The 15,902-nt window shown below is 34.4% G+C and overlaps 1 protein-coding gene across 1 annotated transcript; it reads right to left on the bottom strand.

Moving 5' to 3' along the window:
* Positions 1-339: 339 nt before the first annotated feature.
* LOC124373389 lies at positions 340-8,846 on the bottom strand. The gene is made up of 4 exons (XM_046831760.1): positions 8,715-8,846; positions 6,361-6,502; positions 3,640-3,843; positions 340-470 (listed from the first exon to the last, which is right to left on the bottom strand). Exons 1-4 carry the CDS (start codon positions 8,844-8,846, stop codon positions 340-342), a joined length of 609 nt encoding a protein of 202 aa, XP_046687716.1.
* Positions 8,847-15,902: the final 7,056 nt, after the last annotated feature.

Raw genomic sequence — 15,902 nt, 5'->3', positions numbered from 1 at the left:
TGGGGCGACCACGTTGTATTTTCTTTGGCCTCCCAATGGATTTACGTTTAGTTTTATTTGTTAATGTTGATGATATTACAACAGGACTCTTCGATTTGGGACCTAAGTTAATTCCTTCTAATCTCTTTAGGTGGTATTTCACATGTTATTTCCTTGATTGCAGATGCTAAATAATTAAGTTGGACTGGTTCATTGGCACTGAGGGTCGGAGAAGCAAATCTTAGTCGAGTTACAGTGAACTGTCTCACCGAACCATCCAGCGCAGCATTTGACAGTAACAACGAGGCCAATGCAGAATAACTCTCACACTGGAAGAGCCGTGCCAGGTTGTTATTGTTATTATCCAAAATCATGCTTTCTGAACTCATCTACTGGATGAGGATCAAACAGGTACAGCTGATCCTGAGAGCGCCAGAAAGCCACTGTCACTGTTTGTCCAGTGAATAAGAAACCAATGTCCTGAAGATCTCCTACCATCAGACATTCAAGAACATTGGACAGAGACATAATGCTATTGACCATATCTTGCTCTGCATGAGGATATAGGGCATCGTGTACAAATGAATTTTCTGTAACTGTGACGGCCTGTCCCTGAATGACAAAGTTACTAGGAAGTTCATCAGGGCACAGGTATTGGTTTCCACCCATGCGATTCTCATCCCGCAATGTACAATAAATATCATCACCAGTGATGAGAATCGTATCAATGGCCGCAGTAGAAAATTCTAATCCAAGGGTCTTCCAGGCAAGAGCACAAGCAGCAATCGCAGTGCATTGAGAGTTTTTACTCGTCGGAAACAGTTGCTCATTCCCTTGATGGAAAGAACCCTTAGCAACACAACTAAAAGACATTGTGTCTACAGTAATCAGTATAGGTGGTTATAAAAAATGTAACAGTTGATAAAAGTTTGTAAATCTATTCGTAGTCTTCTTTTAAGACAAATGAAGATTTCTCCAAAGAGCGAGTAAAACAAAGCCAACAAAATATAATTGTTGCAACAGTGTTTGATATGGCCTAAGGTACGTTGTTACGTACCGTACAGAGCTCGCCAAGCTCTATCTACTACACACCGTGAACCAAAGATTTCACTATGAGGGCGTTTTGTCGCTTAAACCGATGGAGATAGGATAAAAAAGAGACTTCTATTCTTGAAAGTAAATATAAATTACTTTGAACGTTCTGCCCTAAGATATTATAGTAGCTATAACAACTAGTTCGGCCAGTATTACTTATTTACGAAAATCCTACATAGTAAAGAATGGATTCAATTTGTGAACATAAACTGTATGAAATTTACTCTGTCCTTATCTACTACCCGACTTTTGCATATCACTTTATTTAATAAGAGGTGCTGTGAATATATTTAGGCTATTATGAATCGTTTCAACACCTATCGCGCTTGAAAAGTAAGGAAATAACAACCAGATAAACAGTAACGATATAATTATTTAAACGGTGTTTGACACGGCGTAAGGTACTTTGTTACGTACCGTACAGAGTTCGCCAGGGTCTCTACTACTCACTGTGAATAAAAGATTTCACTTTGAGGGCGTTTTGTCGTTTAACCGATGGAGATAGAGCAAAAAGTCACTAGACCTTTTTTGTAGATCGCGCAATTTGCTAATTTGATGGGTCAATCAGATTTGAGCTACGACCAAGTGTTCGGCCGCTATCGGGCTCGAAACATTTTTTTTATCGAAAAAATCTCTGGAATGTCAAATATTCGAGCATTTTGTCGTTTAACCAGGGAAGATAGAGCAAAAAGTCACTGGACCTTTTTTGTAGTTCACTTCATTCCTGACTAACGATTTTTCGTCAGATCCGAGCTAGCTCTAACAGTTCGCCCGCTATCGGGCTTACAAAAAACGCTTGCAAGGGTAAAAAATGCGCGTTTTTTTGCGAATTTTTTTGAGGGGGTTAAAATTAAAAATTCCCAGTTTTCAGACTTTTCCTGTTGGTTACACGGCAAAAGGTACATGTGTGCCAAATTTCAAGTTTTCAGCACTTCTAGAAGTAGGTTAGAATTTGTATACATATATCAGTCAGTCAGTTTCACATGCGGCTGTATAGTATATTAGATTTATGCACCCTCATGGACCTAGTGAAACTTTTTTTTGGCCCCAAAAAGAAGATCAGTGCCCTGTTCCAGCATCTCATCTGTTATGCATTGTTAATCCACCTGAAACAACCTCTCTTGGACGTTCGTACAAAATTTGATTCTGTATCTCGGAAAGAAATAGACAAAGCGTGCAATATTTTCAGTTTGTAATTAGAGTGCAATGTGTGTGTGTGAGAAAGAAAAATGTAGTTTTGATGGACCAACATAATCAATTCAGTATAAATGATTTTTATTTTTTTTAACATGAAAATGTACATACCTGTTGAAATATTATCAAGTAAGAACTGAATATAAGTTGTGTACTCATTATAAGTGACTTAATTGTTTTAAAAACTTAAACTGTGACTTATTCTGCAACAACATTTGATTTAACATGTTTAATTTTATGTAAAATGGCCTCTTTCAAAACAATTTTTCATAAGTATTTTTAATATTTGGCTATATTTTGTGTTTTAATAGAGTAAAATTTTATTTTTTACTTTGACGTGTAAGAAAAATGGTAATACACAAAACCCCACTCATATTATTATACCATTTGAAAGATAATTTTTATCCTCTTTCCAGTGATATATACATTTATAGGGGTAGGTGGAGAGAGATTTTTGCTACAAAACTTTTTGTAACTTGATGTTCCGATTTCAGAAAAATCCAATTATTTGTGTTTTGGAATTATTTTTATGGTGATAGTAGATAACAAATCTCATTTTAATAGTATATTATGATTCTGCATTAAGTTTTGAACATATGAGTAAAATTTGAAGCCTGTAGCTTAAAAATTGTCCATTCCACATAGAAATACGAGAATACGTGTACGCTCACTTGGCGGCAAAATGGGTCTCGGGAACTGAATTAGCTAATAAATTTAAAAATTCATATGTCTGGAACCATTTGTCAGAACCAACTGAAATTTTGGATTTTATCCTATCTAAATGCCTACATTATGTGTACAAAATTTCATTAAAATCTGTGACGGGTGGGTGTCGACCCCTGGATGACTTGGTGTGGAATGGCCCTACTACTAACTGTTGTACTACTAAAATTGTTTGTACTCTATACTGTATTAACTGTAGGCTTACGTAACGGTATACAATACCGGTACGTAATGTTAACTTTGAACTTATTCCAGCCTTTTAAATGTAATAAAAACTTAGTTATAAGTCATTAAATGTCCTACTTTGCTTATTTCGAGTTTTTCTTTGCCTTTCTTTACGTTTTGCGGATTATCCGCGAATCACGTTATCCGCGGCCGCCAAGCCACCCTATTTCGCGGATAATCGGGAGTTGACTGTATGTTGTCATAAAAACTATTTATTGTAAATAACCAATTTTTTTATTTCAAAATGCATAAACAATAATTGTTGACAAAAACTCGATTGATAGTATTATCAAAATATGAAACCTCATCAATTTTTGTGCAAAGGTGAACAAAAATAGAATCAACTAGGAGTGAAGGGCCTAGTAATTTACACAGGTGAGGTTTAAAACTATCTCTAACTTGAGTAAAATACATAATACTCACTGGGAAGTGGGCCACAAAGATCTGGTTCAGCAAAGTGGATATTGCGTAGAATACACCAACATTGATACCGTACGATACCAAGAGCAATACATAGGCCGGGTTGGTAGCCAGGTGTTTGATAGAGGTGGCGAATGGCACAGACTCGGCGTTGCGTTTGCACAGCTTGTGCCGGACTGGGGGGCAGAGGTGGCTTACCCTGGAAAACTGTGAGTACTTCAGAGACCTACATCACTACAAATATTAAGAGCAATACATAGGCCGGGTTGGTAGCCAGATGTTTGATTGATTATTCAGTATTATTTATAGTTTCACTTTATTTTTTAACTACTTTTGTTGGCGGGCTGTAGATGTATGTTTTGCATGGAGAAAAACTCTTGCTTCACATCATGAAACGTCACGTTTGTTTACTATGTACCCACTAGGGACAGAATGGACTATCAAGGCCACTTTGATGTCAGGGTGTTTCTCCGTTCAGTTAAGTGGCTATCCAGGTTTACTAGTCAGAAAAAAAAAATGGAAAGGCAGTAGCAGAACTGACCGACAGAATTGACTACTTTTTATAACTGGCTGTGAATAAAATTAATCACAAACTAAAATATTTGATAAAATATTGGTTTGAATAAATCTACAAACTACTGATTTATTTATTTATCCAATACAAAATTGATTTAACTTACTCCATCTTTTAATAGCAGTATTTAAAGATCATTGGATTCCGAATTGTATTTCTACGCGGTTCATATTAATTCATATTCCAGCTCACTACTAGTTTCGACTTAATCTCTATAAATAAAAAGGTAGTATACAATAAATATTGATAAGATTGTTATTTGTTTTTTCTGGCATTAGGGAAAAGTGAAAAATATCACACCCATTCTAGGTCTAATATTCTTGGAACAAAAATTAAAAATGGGTCGTTTGAATTTATTTTTAGTGTACATGAGATTATTTAAATTTTTTTTGATGATACCATATGAAAGGTCACAAAAGATAAATAAATCCTACATAATATTATATACTTTTCTGGAGCAAAATAAAATGTTATTTAAATGTGACCAAAAGTAACATTTTAGAAGTAATAATTTAATAACTTTTTTCATAATTTTGTGAGTTTTTGTGATTAAAACATGTATTGAATTTTTGTTTTTAAGGACTGAAAAAAATACTTCTACGCAAAAATACAATCCCTACTGTTAATAAAATTTTATGTTTTGCTATACGAGACATACAACATACTATTTTAGAAAAAAACTCGTAAAACAATATTTTGTAAGCTGATTTTATTTAGACATGAGAGTATCCATGGGTTACCTTATAACTATTTTTCTGAAAAGATACGTTATTTCAATGTATGGTTTATAGTACATTTTTGGACTAAGAGCACCATTTTTGTGCGCATAACAATCTAAGTATTTAAAAAAATGGAAAGCAATAAGATATTCACCAACTGTAGCCCAACTCACATTCAAGATTTGGCGAAAATCTGTATTTACAGCTAATTTCTATAAATATGTGCTAATTATGAGCTTAACGGCCAGAGTGGCTAAATACATATTCTGTGTTATTAACCTACTGCTATCATCCTCCTGAACTAAAATATAAGGTTTCAAGGGGTACAATGACAAATAACAAAGTTATAGAAGATTAAAAGTGGAACTTCTTTTCCTGCACGGAGTAATATTTCATTGCTCTATGGGCGTCAAGTGGTCTTGTTACTATTGTTAAGTCAACCTTGCATTAACTACTGCTAATGTTAATGTTGCATCAACTACTGCAAACACATCATCTTTGAGTATGTAAAATAACAATAATGCTGAATTTGATCCAAATAAAAGACTTTTTCTAATTTAGACCTTTTAAGAATAAAATTCAAATTAGCCTGACACAAGTTAGTCCAGCTATCAGTGGTGGCTACGGCAGCGCCATCGGTGCTGCCACACAATGATAGAAACATTCATAAAAACATCCCTCGAAGTAGTAGGCCTATCTATCACTAAAATATCAAATTCTAAATGGGCTGATCATGAATTCCTCTGGCCATTACTGCTTTATAGGAAACACAACTTGAAAACACAAACAAATATTGTTATTCACCTTAACATAACTTCTTATTATCTTGCAAGAAAAGTAGTTCTACTTTTAATGTTCTAAAATCCATATTTATCATTTTCATACCCTAAAACCTTATAGTGTTTTGTTTAGAAGAATGATATCAATATGTTAATAACATGAATCTTGTTTCCATTGTGAATGAAAATAAATTTGAAAATAATGCACACAAATTTAACTAAATTTTTTAACAAACGAATAAATTGAGTATAAAACATACATAAGTTTAATAAATAAGCAAAACTACCATAGGCTACCATAACTTTGTATGTACATAGTACTATCTACTAACATACCATGTGGTAAATTCTACTCAAATAAAAATAGCTTTTATCGATTTAAAAATAACACACAATTACACAACAAACTATTACTCTTACTCTGAAAAACCATGGTGACCAATTAAAACGGAATAAATTAATTTCCTAATATTTTAAACAGCTCACGTAATCCAAATCAAACATGTATTTTACTTTAAAATCTTAAATTCAAGTAACGCAACTAAAGGATGGTATTGTTAGCTAAGAGCCAGTGAAGGCTACTTCACGGGACGCTGAAAGTAACTGAGAATAAGCCTTAATAATATGCTAAACAATGATACTTAATACTCACAGATTAATATTAGAACCAGCAAGACTGAGGTGAGTATAGCAACTGAGTAGAAGAGAGTCGAGAGGCCAGCTCCAATACTCTCCATCACTTCGCTATTCTTGACCAGTATGGGCGGAATCAGAAAACCTATTGCTATTCCAAGCTGCAACAAAACAATCAACAACATGCAGTACTGTACTCTGGAAGGAAAATTTTAATCTTACAATAGTTCTCTAAGACTAAGACTGTCATCATGAAGGGAATGCTAAAGCGGTGTTGGAGTCTTTAATAATCCACTTATGCTTTAATTCTGTCCAATAACAGTAGATTTTTTTAAACAGGTATCTTACCCAATGTGACCATATATTTATATTTAGGCCTTAAAACTCATCATATTATTTCAGAGGCTAACACACTTTAATTGCAAAATAAAGCAATGAGAAAGTCTCTAACTTAGTAAGTAGGCTATTACAATCTGGTCTTTAAAAATAAACTTGGTACAGAACCGCAACATTTTAAAAATTTTGGGTAGAGTACGATAAGCGGACCCGGTGTTTTATATCGATGTTGACAAACGATATTACTTAATTATAAACTATCAACATAATAAACTGATATTGATTTTGGAAAAATAACTAACTTGTATAAACTTTAAACAATTGCTCATATCATAAAACGCATTGTCTTTTATAGACAAAACACAGTCGAAAGCTAGTGAAGGACTGTGAAGCAAAAGTTTTAAAAAGTGGGCATATCTGTCGACCTGCTTGCAGATCATCTTTGTAGGTATTTGTACAGAATAAAGTACAGTTTTCTACATAGGATGCTTTCAACAACTTCTTGACAGTTAATCATTGCTACTGAGGAGAAAACAGAAATAGGTACACGCATTTTTAGTTATAAATGTTTGTTATCATTTTGCTATTATTTATGAATTTTTCCTATATCTAGTTCTAATTGTTTGTTTGATCGTTATAGCTCCTTTATTATTTTTGAAATTGTCAATATGTGTATTATATATTAATTTAAAAAATCAGAGTTATTGATACACACACACATTGCTGTTTTAATATTTGATATACAAATATGGTATCGATGATCATACTAATCGATATAAAAACCGAGTTGTCTTATCGTACTCTACCTAAATGTTTTGACTTATTGATGGTGGATCGCAATAAAACTAATACATATAAAATAATAGACTATAATGCATGTTTTGACGTTTGTATTAAATCTGAGAGACCAATCAGGAGTTTGAAGGTGTTAGATAGTTGTGATATAGGCTTACCTCACAACTATCAAAATATCTTGTCTGGTCAGTAATGAAGAAATCAAACTCAAAGTATGATAAGTATAATATCCTAGCTATTTAAAAAATAACATTTTTTAACCCCTTTTACCGCCAGGCCGCAAGCCACACTTGGCGCGTCGACCGCCAACGATATCTGTATGAGTAGTTGCGTCGACCGCCAAGCCTCTGTCTGGGAGCGTGTCGCTACTCCGCCACGGCATTTTGCTCAGTTTTACACATGTTTACATTATCACTTATATTTTCGTTAATTACAAAGATAAAACGATGTTGTTGGTATCGTTTTCTTTATTTTTAAATGCGCTAACTTTCTATGTGTAGATGTTGGCTGTAATACATTTTTAAATACTTAATTTTTTAACTTAATTTTTATTTCTTTTTTTTAATACAAACAAATATTAACTTTGAAGTGTTATAAGTCCCAAAGTTTGTTCTTTTTACCACAAAATCTTTATGCAATACTATTTTAAATTTAACTAAGAAGAACTTCAGGAAGTTTCAAAAAATAATTCAACCATTTGAAATATGTTTTAACCTTTTTATTGTACAAGTACAAAATGAAAATTTGGAAAAAATCGTGACAATGTGTTTTGTAAGTTATAAATTATATGACAACAGATAAACCTAATCAAATATTACCTTAAAATAAAATACAATGATGATAAAAGTATAATGTATATAATAATACTACAAACACTTATATAAAAAGGTATAAAAGATATAAAAAGATACAAGAACTAAAAATGTAAATTTCACAAACGAGAAAAACTTAAAAATATTATGGTCTTTAAATTAACTATAGGTCTATTGAGAATTTAACTAAGATTACAATTATAAAATATACATATAGATGATAATAGAACAGTTAGAATAGAATAGTAATAAAAAAGTAATACTAGCCTAAGAAAATATACTGTCTTTACACTTTGTAAAATGTCCTACGTGATCCTTACACACAATTATGTTTGACCAGACACTCTGGGTGTACTCCAACCTTACAATTTGTACACTGCAGTCTGGATCTTTTTCTTTTACCTTCAGGATTGTTTTTTCCTGAACAAACAGAGCAGTCTTTCTGTTTTGTATCAGGCAGTTTTTCCAGGCCGAATTTTCCTCCAGGACCATCGCCGCCAGTGCCAGCGTCAGCTCTTCCAGTTATCTTATCAGCAGCCAGTTCCTCGACAATGTCTACCATGAAGTCATACCGACACATTGGCTTTTGTGTGTTTATTTTGTACAACACGTAAGCGTTTAGTACCATTCGTCCGAGAACATTAAAAATTACTTTCTTCCAGGGTTTTAAGTTTTTTCTCTCGTCCAGATACGTATACAACATTTGATCGGTTCCATCAATACCACCCATCCCTCTGTTGTACTGATGAACAATCTTCGGTTTTGTTTTTATAATTATATTCCTATTCCTACGAATAGTGTAACGAACTGATGTTGCCTCACTGTTGGTTGAGAGAATAATAAACTGTGACTTGTTCGATTTCTTTTCTCTCCAAGCCATCTGCAGTATTGGTCCCTTTCGCACATATACTTTCTGGCCTACCCTGTACTTTCCTTTTAGTTGTTTAGGGACTCCTTTTCTATTTAAACGAAGAGTTCCAGTCAGCCAAGTGAGTTTGCTGTACAAGTACCTAGCCAGAGGTATGCTAGTGAAAAAATTGTCCAGATACAAGTGAAATCCCTTGTTGAGGTAATTCCCCATTTCCATTAAATTCACTACAACTTTGTGGGCTAAGCCACATTCTGCTCTCTGCTCAATATCTTCCATGTTTCTGGCGCCCTTGTAGCACGAAAATGCAACACAATAGTGTGTTATTGCATCACACAACACCCACAGTTTTATTCCCCATCTGTGGTGTTTCTTTTTTTGGCATGTACTGGGTTAGACCAATACGTTTTTTAGTGCCTACCAACGATTCATCAATAGACATTGACTGGTTTGGGGTGTAGAATTGACGAAATAATCTATTCGCATGGTCAATCAGTGGTTGAAACCGGCCCAATGGGTTGTAATCAGGTTGGCCATGTTGAGGTATATTAGAAACATCTGTAATATGGAAAAATTTCAAAATGATTTCAAACCTGTTACGACTCATCAATTTTCTAAACCAGGTGGTTGATTGGGAGGACTTTTGGCTCCAGTAACTCTCAATTGTTGGTTTACAAATAAGGCCCATATTCAAAACAATGGCCAGAAACGCCTTCATTTCAGCGACTGTAACATTGGTCCAATCTTTTAGCCTACTATGTGGAGACAAACGGTTTACATGAGCTGCCAGATAGTTCGTAGCATACCTATTAGTCTCTAGTACAAATGTCGAAATCAATGTAGATGTTAGAAACAGGTTCAAGTATGTAATAGGTTTTGAATCTTGAGGGGGGCAGTGTTTTGGGCCTGGCAGTTCCGCGTATTGGAACGAGTGTTGGAAGCCAGAGTCCTCGTTCTCTATTATTTCGTCCCCAGCTGCTTTCTGGGTCATCTTGTCGGGCCCTTGCCTCACCGATATCAATTGCAGGTAAACGTCTTCTTGGTTGACGTCTTCTGATAGGCCTGTGACATATTTCTCTCTGTGTGTTGACATTATTTATATCCTCCTCAGATGAAGAAAACTCGTCAATACATGAACCACGCCTAAGCGGAGTACTCGTCAAATTAGTTAGAGAGGGATTTGGAGTCCTATAGATACTCTCATCTTCACTATCATCTGATGTTGAAAAATTGCCTACATCTGGCCTAGGCGTAACAATTGGATTTGGAACTGTACACTTACCAGGACCTGCAGAAGTACTCGGTAGGTCTGGATTATACGTCGGATCTGCGTCAGAGTCATCCACAAAATCAGAGCTACTTGAATCGTTCAAACTATTGTCCGTATTACTATCCTCGTCTGAAAAGACGTTTATTTCCCGATTCAACAACATTTTGGAACAGTGTCCCTTCACTTACCGGAGAACGTTGTCTCTTACTCATCCTGTTATTACCGAATGATTCAGAACGAACAAACTGCAGAAACGTACTGGAAACTAACACTAATGATCACTTCAAGTTCTGTAAATGGAAATCAAACACCTTTACAAAGTATTACTGTTCCTTTCATACCCAAACAATAACCACTGTGCTCATAAACACGCCATGCACACAACTGACTCAGAGCGCCAGCTGCTACGGCCACGACGCAATAGCCACTGCCATCAAAATATCGCTGATTTAATGTAACCTATACTCTACATAAAAATAATATAAACATAACAAATCAATATTATTATGAAAGTTCATATTGTCCAGAATGCATTAAAATGAACAAAATCAAAATCAGTGGAAACATCAATATCTAATAACCGAAAGTGTAGAGAGCCTATATATAGGCTCATGGCGGTTTACCGCCGCCCATGGCAAAGCCTATATATAGGCTCTTGGCGGTTTACCACCACCCATGACAAAGCCTATATATAGGCTCTTGGCGGTTTACCACCACTCATGGCAAAGCCTATATATAGGCTCTTGGCGGTAAAAGGGTTAATGATTGTAATTTAGTACTTTGTTTGTAAAACATTACAGAAAAAACTTACCAGTGCATATAGGCTATTTATGTTGTACTATTATGTAGTCTACAATGTGTAGAATATCTCTGAATTATAATTTGCAATAAAGTAACCTTGGCCTACAAGTTCTTTAGCCCCATTCAGTAAACTCAACGTCTAGTAAATCCTCTTCTTTCATGCATTGCATGGATACTGGTAGACTACTGTTATTGGAAAGCGAGCTCTGACATACCAGATTTGGCTTATCAGATTTGCTTGTATTGATTTCTATCAGTGGTACATTATTTTTGAGTCTACGTTTATTTAACCACTCATCTAATGATGCATTTACTATATGTGCATATGAAATCTTTTTCTTTTCATCATCATCAATTTGATTTTTTATTGCGGTTAGGTCTTCCTTTGAGAAATGGCTATGATTACAATTCTCATTAAATTGACAAGTGCCAGTGTTTTTGAATCTTCGGCATTCTTCCTTAGACTTCTCTTCAAGATAAATAGTTTTCAGATCTCTATACTGTTTATAATGATTATTTCTACTTCGTATATGACTTATTCCTTGTATATGTTTTCTGCGTGACTCAGGGTCATCCACAAACGATCTATCACAATATTCACAATAGTACCTTTTTCCCATAACAATGATTTTTAGTGACAAAGCTTTCAAGATCCTATGTAGATTCTCTAATGAAAATCTTATATCTTACACATAACCTATATGCTAGGTCAACGATTGGTCACAGGAAGAATTTATTGTTCAGTATTAAACAACTGTAAACGCAACTGAGTCAAAATCATTCTTTCACAAATCTAATGACGCATTAAATTCTACAACTTCCAAGTTATTAACCAACCACATACAAATACATTATAGATAAGTATAAGTTCACCAAACAACTATCAAACACAAGATTTTACTTAAGCAACTGCATGAGGAGCTCGCTGGACTGACGAGCTCCTCCCGTTTGTGTTTCAATGGGGTGATCGTGACGAGCTCCTCCCGTTTGTGTTCAATGGGGTGATCGTGACAGGCGGAGAGAAAAAGTGGGGGATGGAGGGGCCCCTCCTGCCAACTAGAGATAGCCCGCGTATTAGAATAGTGGAATAAGCAGTCCGCGCGTTCTCGCTCTGTACTCCTCTGAATTTAATAGAGCCTGGTGGTGTAATATGTATATGTATGTATATGTATAAATGTAATATACATTCGTGCTGGACTGACATGGAACTGGATGACGAGCTCCTCCCGTTTGTGTTCAATGGGGTGATCGTGACAGGCGGAGAGAAAGAGTGGGGGGCAGAGCCGAGCAGTACCGATAAATCCCGAACATTCCTGACAAACCCTGTACATGCGGCTGATAGCGACCTCAGTTCGGAACGGTTCTGATTTCTATTATCTTACGAATTAATGAGTCGTTTTATATCCGAATTAATGAGTCGTTTTATATCCGAATTAATGAGTCGTTTTATATCCGAAACATATCTGCAAAACATAGAAATTATATCGAATTAATTATATTAATATTGAACTTTCTTTATAACTCCAAAGATACTTTACAAAATGTGAGATGGTGCACAACGAATAAAATGTCATAATCTAGAATAGAATAGAAAAATTATTTATTTTCTTGAAAATATGTACAATAGTAAAATTATATAAACATCATTTATACCTTAAGCACAAACACAAACATTGCTCCTTAGTTGTAGACACAATTGACATGAGAATAAAAATAAAACAATGTTACTTTTTATTAAAGAAATATGAACATGTCTTTTTTTATTTTAAATACAGCTAGGGTACATCAATAAACAAAATTCAAGAAAACAAAATAGGACCTCAAAAGGCAAGGAACTGCCTGTGTAGAGGCTCCAACTTTCTTAGAAAAACAAAAGAAAAACAACACTCAAGCAAATGAAATTAACAAATAAATTCAAATACGATAAATCTACCCATTTAAACTAAGCTTTAATAAAACAAATTTGAATAAAAAACACATTATATAATTTTCAAAGTCTAAAGCTAATTCAGTATACATAAAATGCCATAAATATAAATTATAACCATATCCAGTTATCTTTTTGTGATATTGGAATATATTCAAATTAATAGGACAAAAGCAACATATTATAATGTGGAGTCCTTAATTTGTAGTAAATAAATTAATAATTACTTAACCAAAAACATAATTATAGAAATATGACAAAATCAATGACAACTACCTGACTTAAATACCTAACATAGCACGTGACATAATTAATAAATACAAAATTATCCTAATTATATTATATTACTGTACAGATTTATGATACAATTATACAAATTTATACAATTTATTGAAGTCTGCCATTGTCACTCAGAAGGCTTAAGTCCAGGCAAATCTCCAACTTTTTCTCCTCTGTGAGGCTTCTCTGCGAGGATAAAACAGACCAGTTTAGTTCATATATTTACTCTTAAATAACGAATGATCGCCTTGCTTACCTACATTGTAGTCACTAATGACTACTAGACCACTTTAGGTGGTCAACTATAAAAACACGTTTTGATTAACATTTAATAATTTTTTGTATGCCATGCACTCTTAGATTTTTGGTAGAATTGTCTACCATAGTTAGACAATCTTTGTAGAAACTTATCGAAAAGTTTAACAATAAAAGCGAATGAAACAAAATATTTTTAATAGTATAATCGGCAAACTAAATTGGCATTATTCGCCCGTCTCTGTCGCTCGAAGCCTTGATTATTAAGAAGTATCTATAATCGAGGCTCGAAGCAAGGGGAGTGTGCGAAAGGGCTTTTATTGTATTTCTCAAGCCTTACTTGTTTGTGCATTGACTCTTCATACCAGGCGCAAGCTTTGTGTTGTCTGTCTGTCAGCTGCTGTAGATAAAATATAAAATCAAATAAACACGAAATTGAACTAAGAGCTTGCGTCGACAACGAATATGATTTCAGCTTAACACATTCAAGTTGAAATTTGCCCCGAATATTTTTACCACTGTGGGTGTTACAAGCCCCAACACCCCTCTATTTGGACTAAATTTAAGATAATTTTGTTAGTAATTTTTGTAGATTCAAAATTTGTCTATAGATTATTAATATCATTCCATAATTTACTAAAATCAACTATTCCACAAACATGATATACATTTCTCTGTAAAATGTTTTCGCTCCCTGAAATTTGCTGAAATTGGCTATAGCCATTTAAGCCTATATGTCCATCCAGCTATATGCCTAAACTACAAAATAAACCAGCTAAATGAAAATGTGGTTCCTGTTATTGTAACTCTAGTGGTTACTCTGTGGTTATTTAAAACTCTGGTATTTATACGTTTTAATCTGAAAGCAATTTCATCTTTACAGTACCCATTACAAAATCAATTTCTCCAACTTACCTTTGGAAGTTATTGGCCGTAGATTAACATTACATTTAATGAGAAACACTTCAAATTATTTAGTTTAAATATATATATATATATATATATGATAAACTAGTGATAAGTCAAGCCAGCGTTTCTACGCCAGGTGCAGGGTTGCAGTATTGGTTGACTCATATCTCCTTTCTGTGGCATGTCCTTTGATATCTTATCGTATTTTCTTTTGAGAACTTTAGTATTTGAAACACTTTGTTAAGTATTCATATTTTAATAACCTCAAATTATTACGATCAAGTTTTAAACTTATAGCAATAGCAATATATTTCTCTGTCTGTTTGTTGGATATATAGAGAATGAGAAATAAGCTATAGACTTGAAATTGTGCATGCAACTTCGACCAAGCCTGATAAGTGTCATTTTGTGTCGTCTGGCGTACGCGATTATAATGCTGATCTGATCTATAGTACATGGAAATTATCGAATAATTTCTAACTAATAGTAATGTAACCTACAAATTATATTTATTTGATTAAGGCAGTTGGAAAATGCAATGAACCAAATATAATGTTACGAAACAATTTTATTGGTTTACATTTTAATACGAAAGATGCAATTAAAAAACTCAACATAATTGTTGATTTTGTGTTTGGAGACCCTGAAGATAAATTCTTTAACTACTATGCTAAGTAGGGCTCTTTTTAATCCTCCTGGATGTTTAATCCACCCTCGAATGTTTTATAGCTACGCCACTGAATGTAACGAAGTTACTTTGTTACATTAGACTTCCTTACGTCTTTTTTGGTATTTCGATACTCCGTTGTATTGGTTTATTTGTATGTAGACAAGAGTAATTGCCTGCCATTAATTACGTTGTAAAATCACGGTTCAATGAAATAAATTTAATTGCGCTGCATCCTGCAGCATCCAGCTTTGAAAATGTAATATATATATTACATTTATACATATACATACATATACATATTACACCACCAGGCTCTATTAAATTCAGAGGAGTACAGAGCGAGAACGCGCGGACTGCTTATTCCACTATTCTAATACGCGGGCTATCTCTAGTTGGCAGGAGGGGCCCCTCCATCCCCACTTTTTCTCTCCGCCTGTCACGATCACCCCATTGAACACAAACGGGAGGAGCTCGTGAACTGGATGTGGCTGTTATGTTGGCTAGCCTGGCTCGACATCACAGTGTTGCCAGCTGTAAACGGGACGACAACAAAACTGACTGTCCACTCCCGAGCTTAAAATTACCCGCAAGCTAACAATATCAAACGTACATAGCTCTTGCATGTTAAAACATAAAATG

The sequence above is a fragment of the Homalodisca vitripennis genome, unplaced genomic scaffold (genome assembly GCF_021130785.1).
Source record: "Homalodisca vitripennis isolate AUS2020 unplaced genomic scaffold, UT_GWSS_2.1 ScUCBcl_5452;HRSCAF=12171, whole genome shotgun sequence".
Taxonomy (NCBI): domain Eukaryota; kingdom Metazoa; phylum Arthropoda; class Insecta; order Hemiptera; family Cicadellidae; genus Homalodisca; species Homalodisca vitripennis.
The sequence above is the reverse complement of the archived record's forward strand: the minus strand, read 5'-3'. Positions and strand labels throughout refer to the sequence as shown.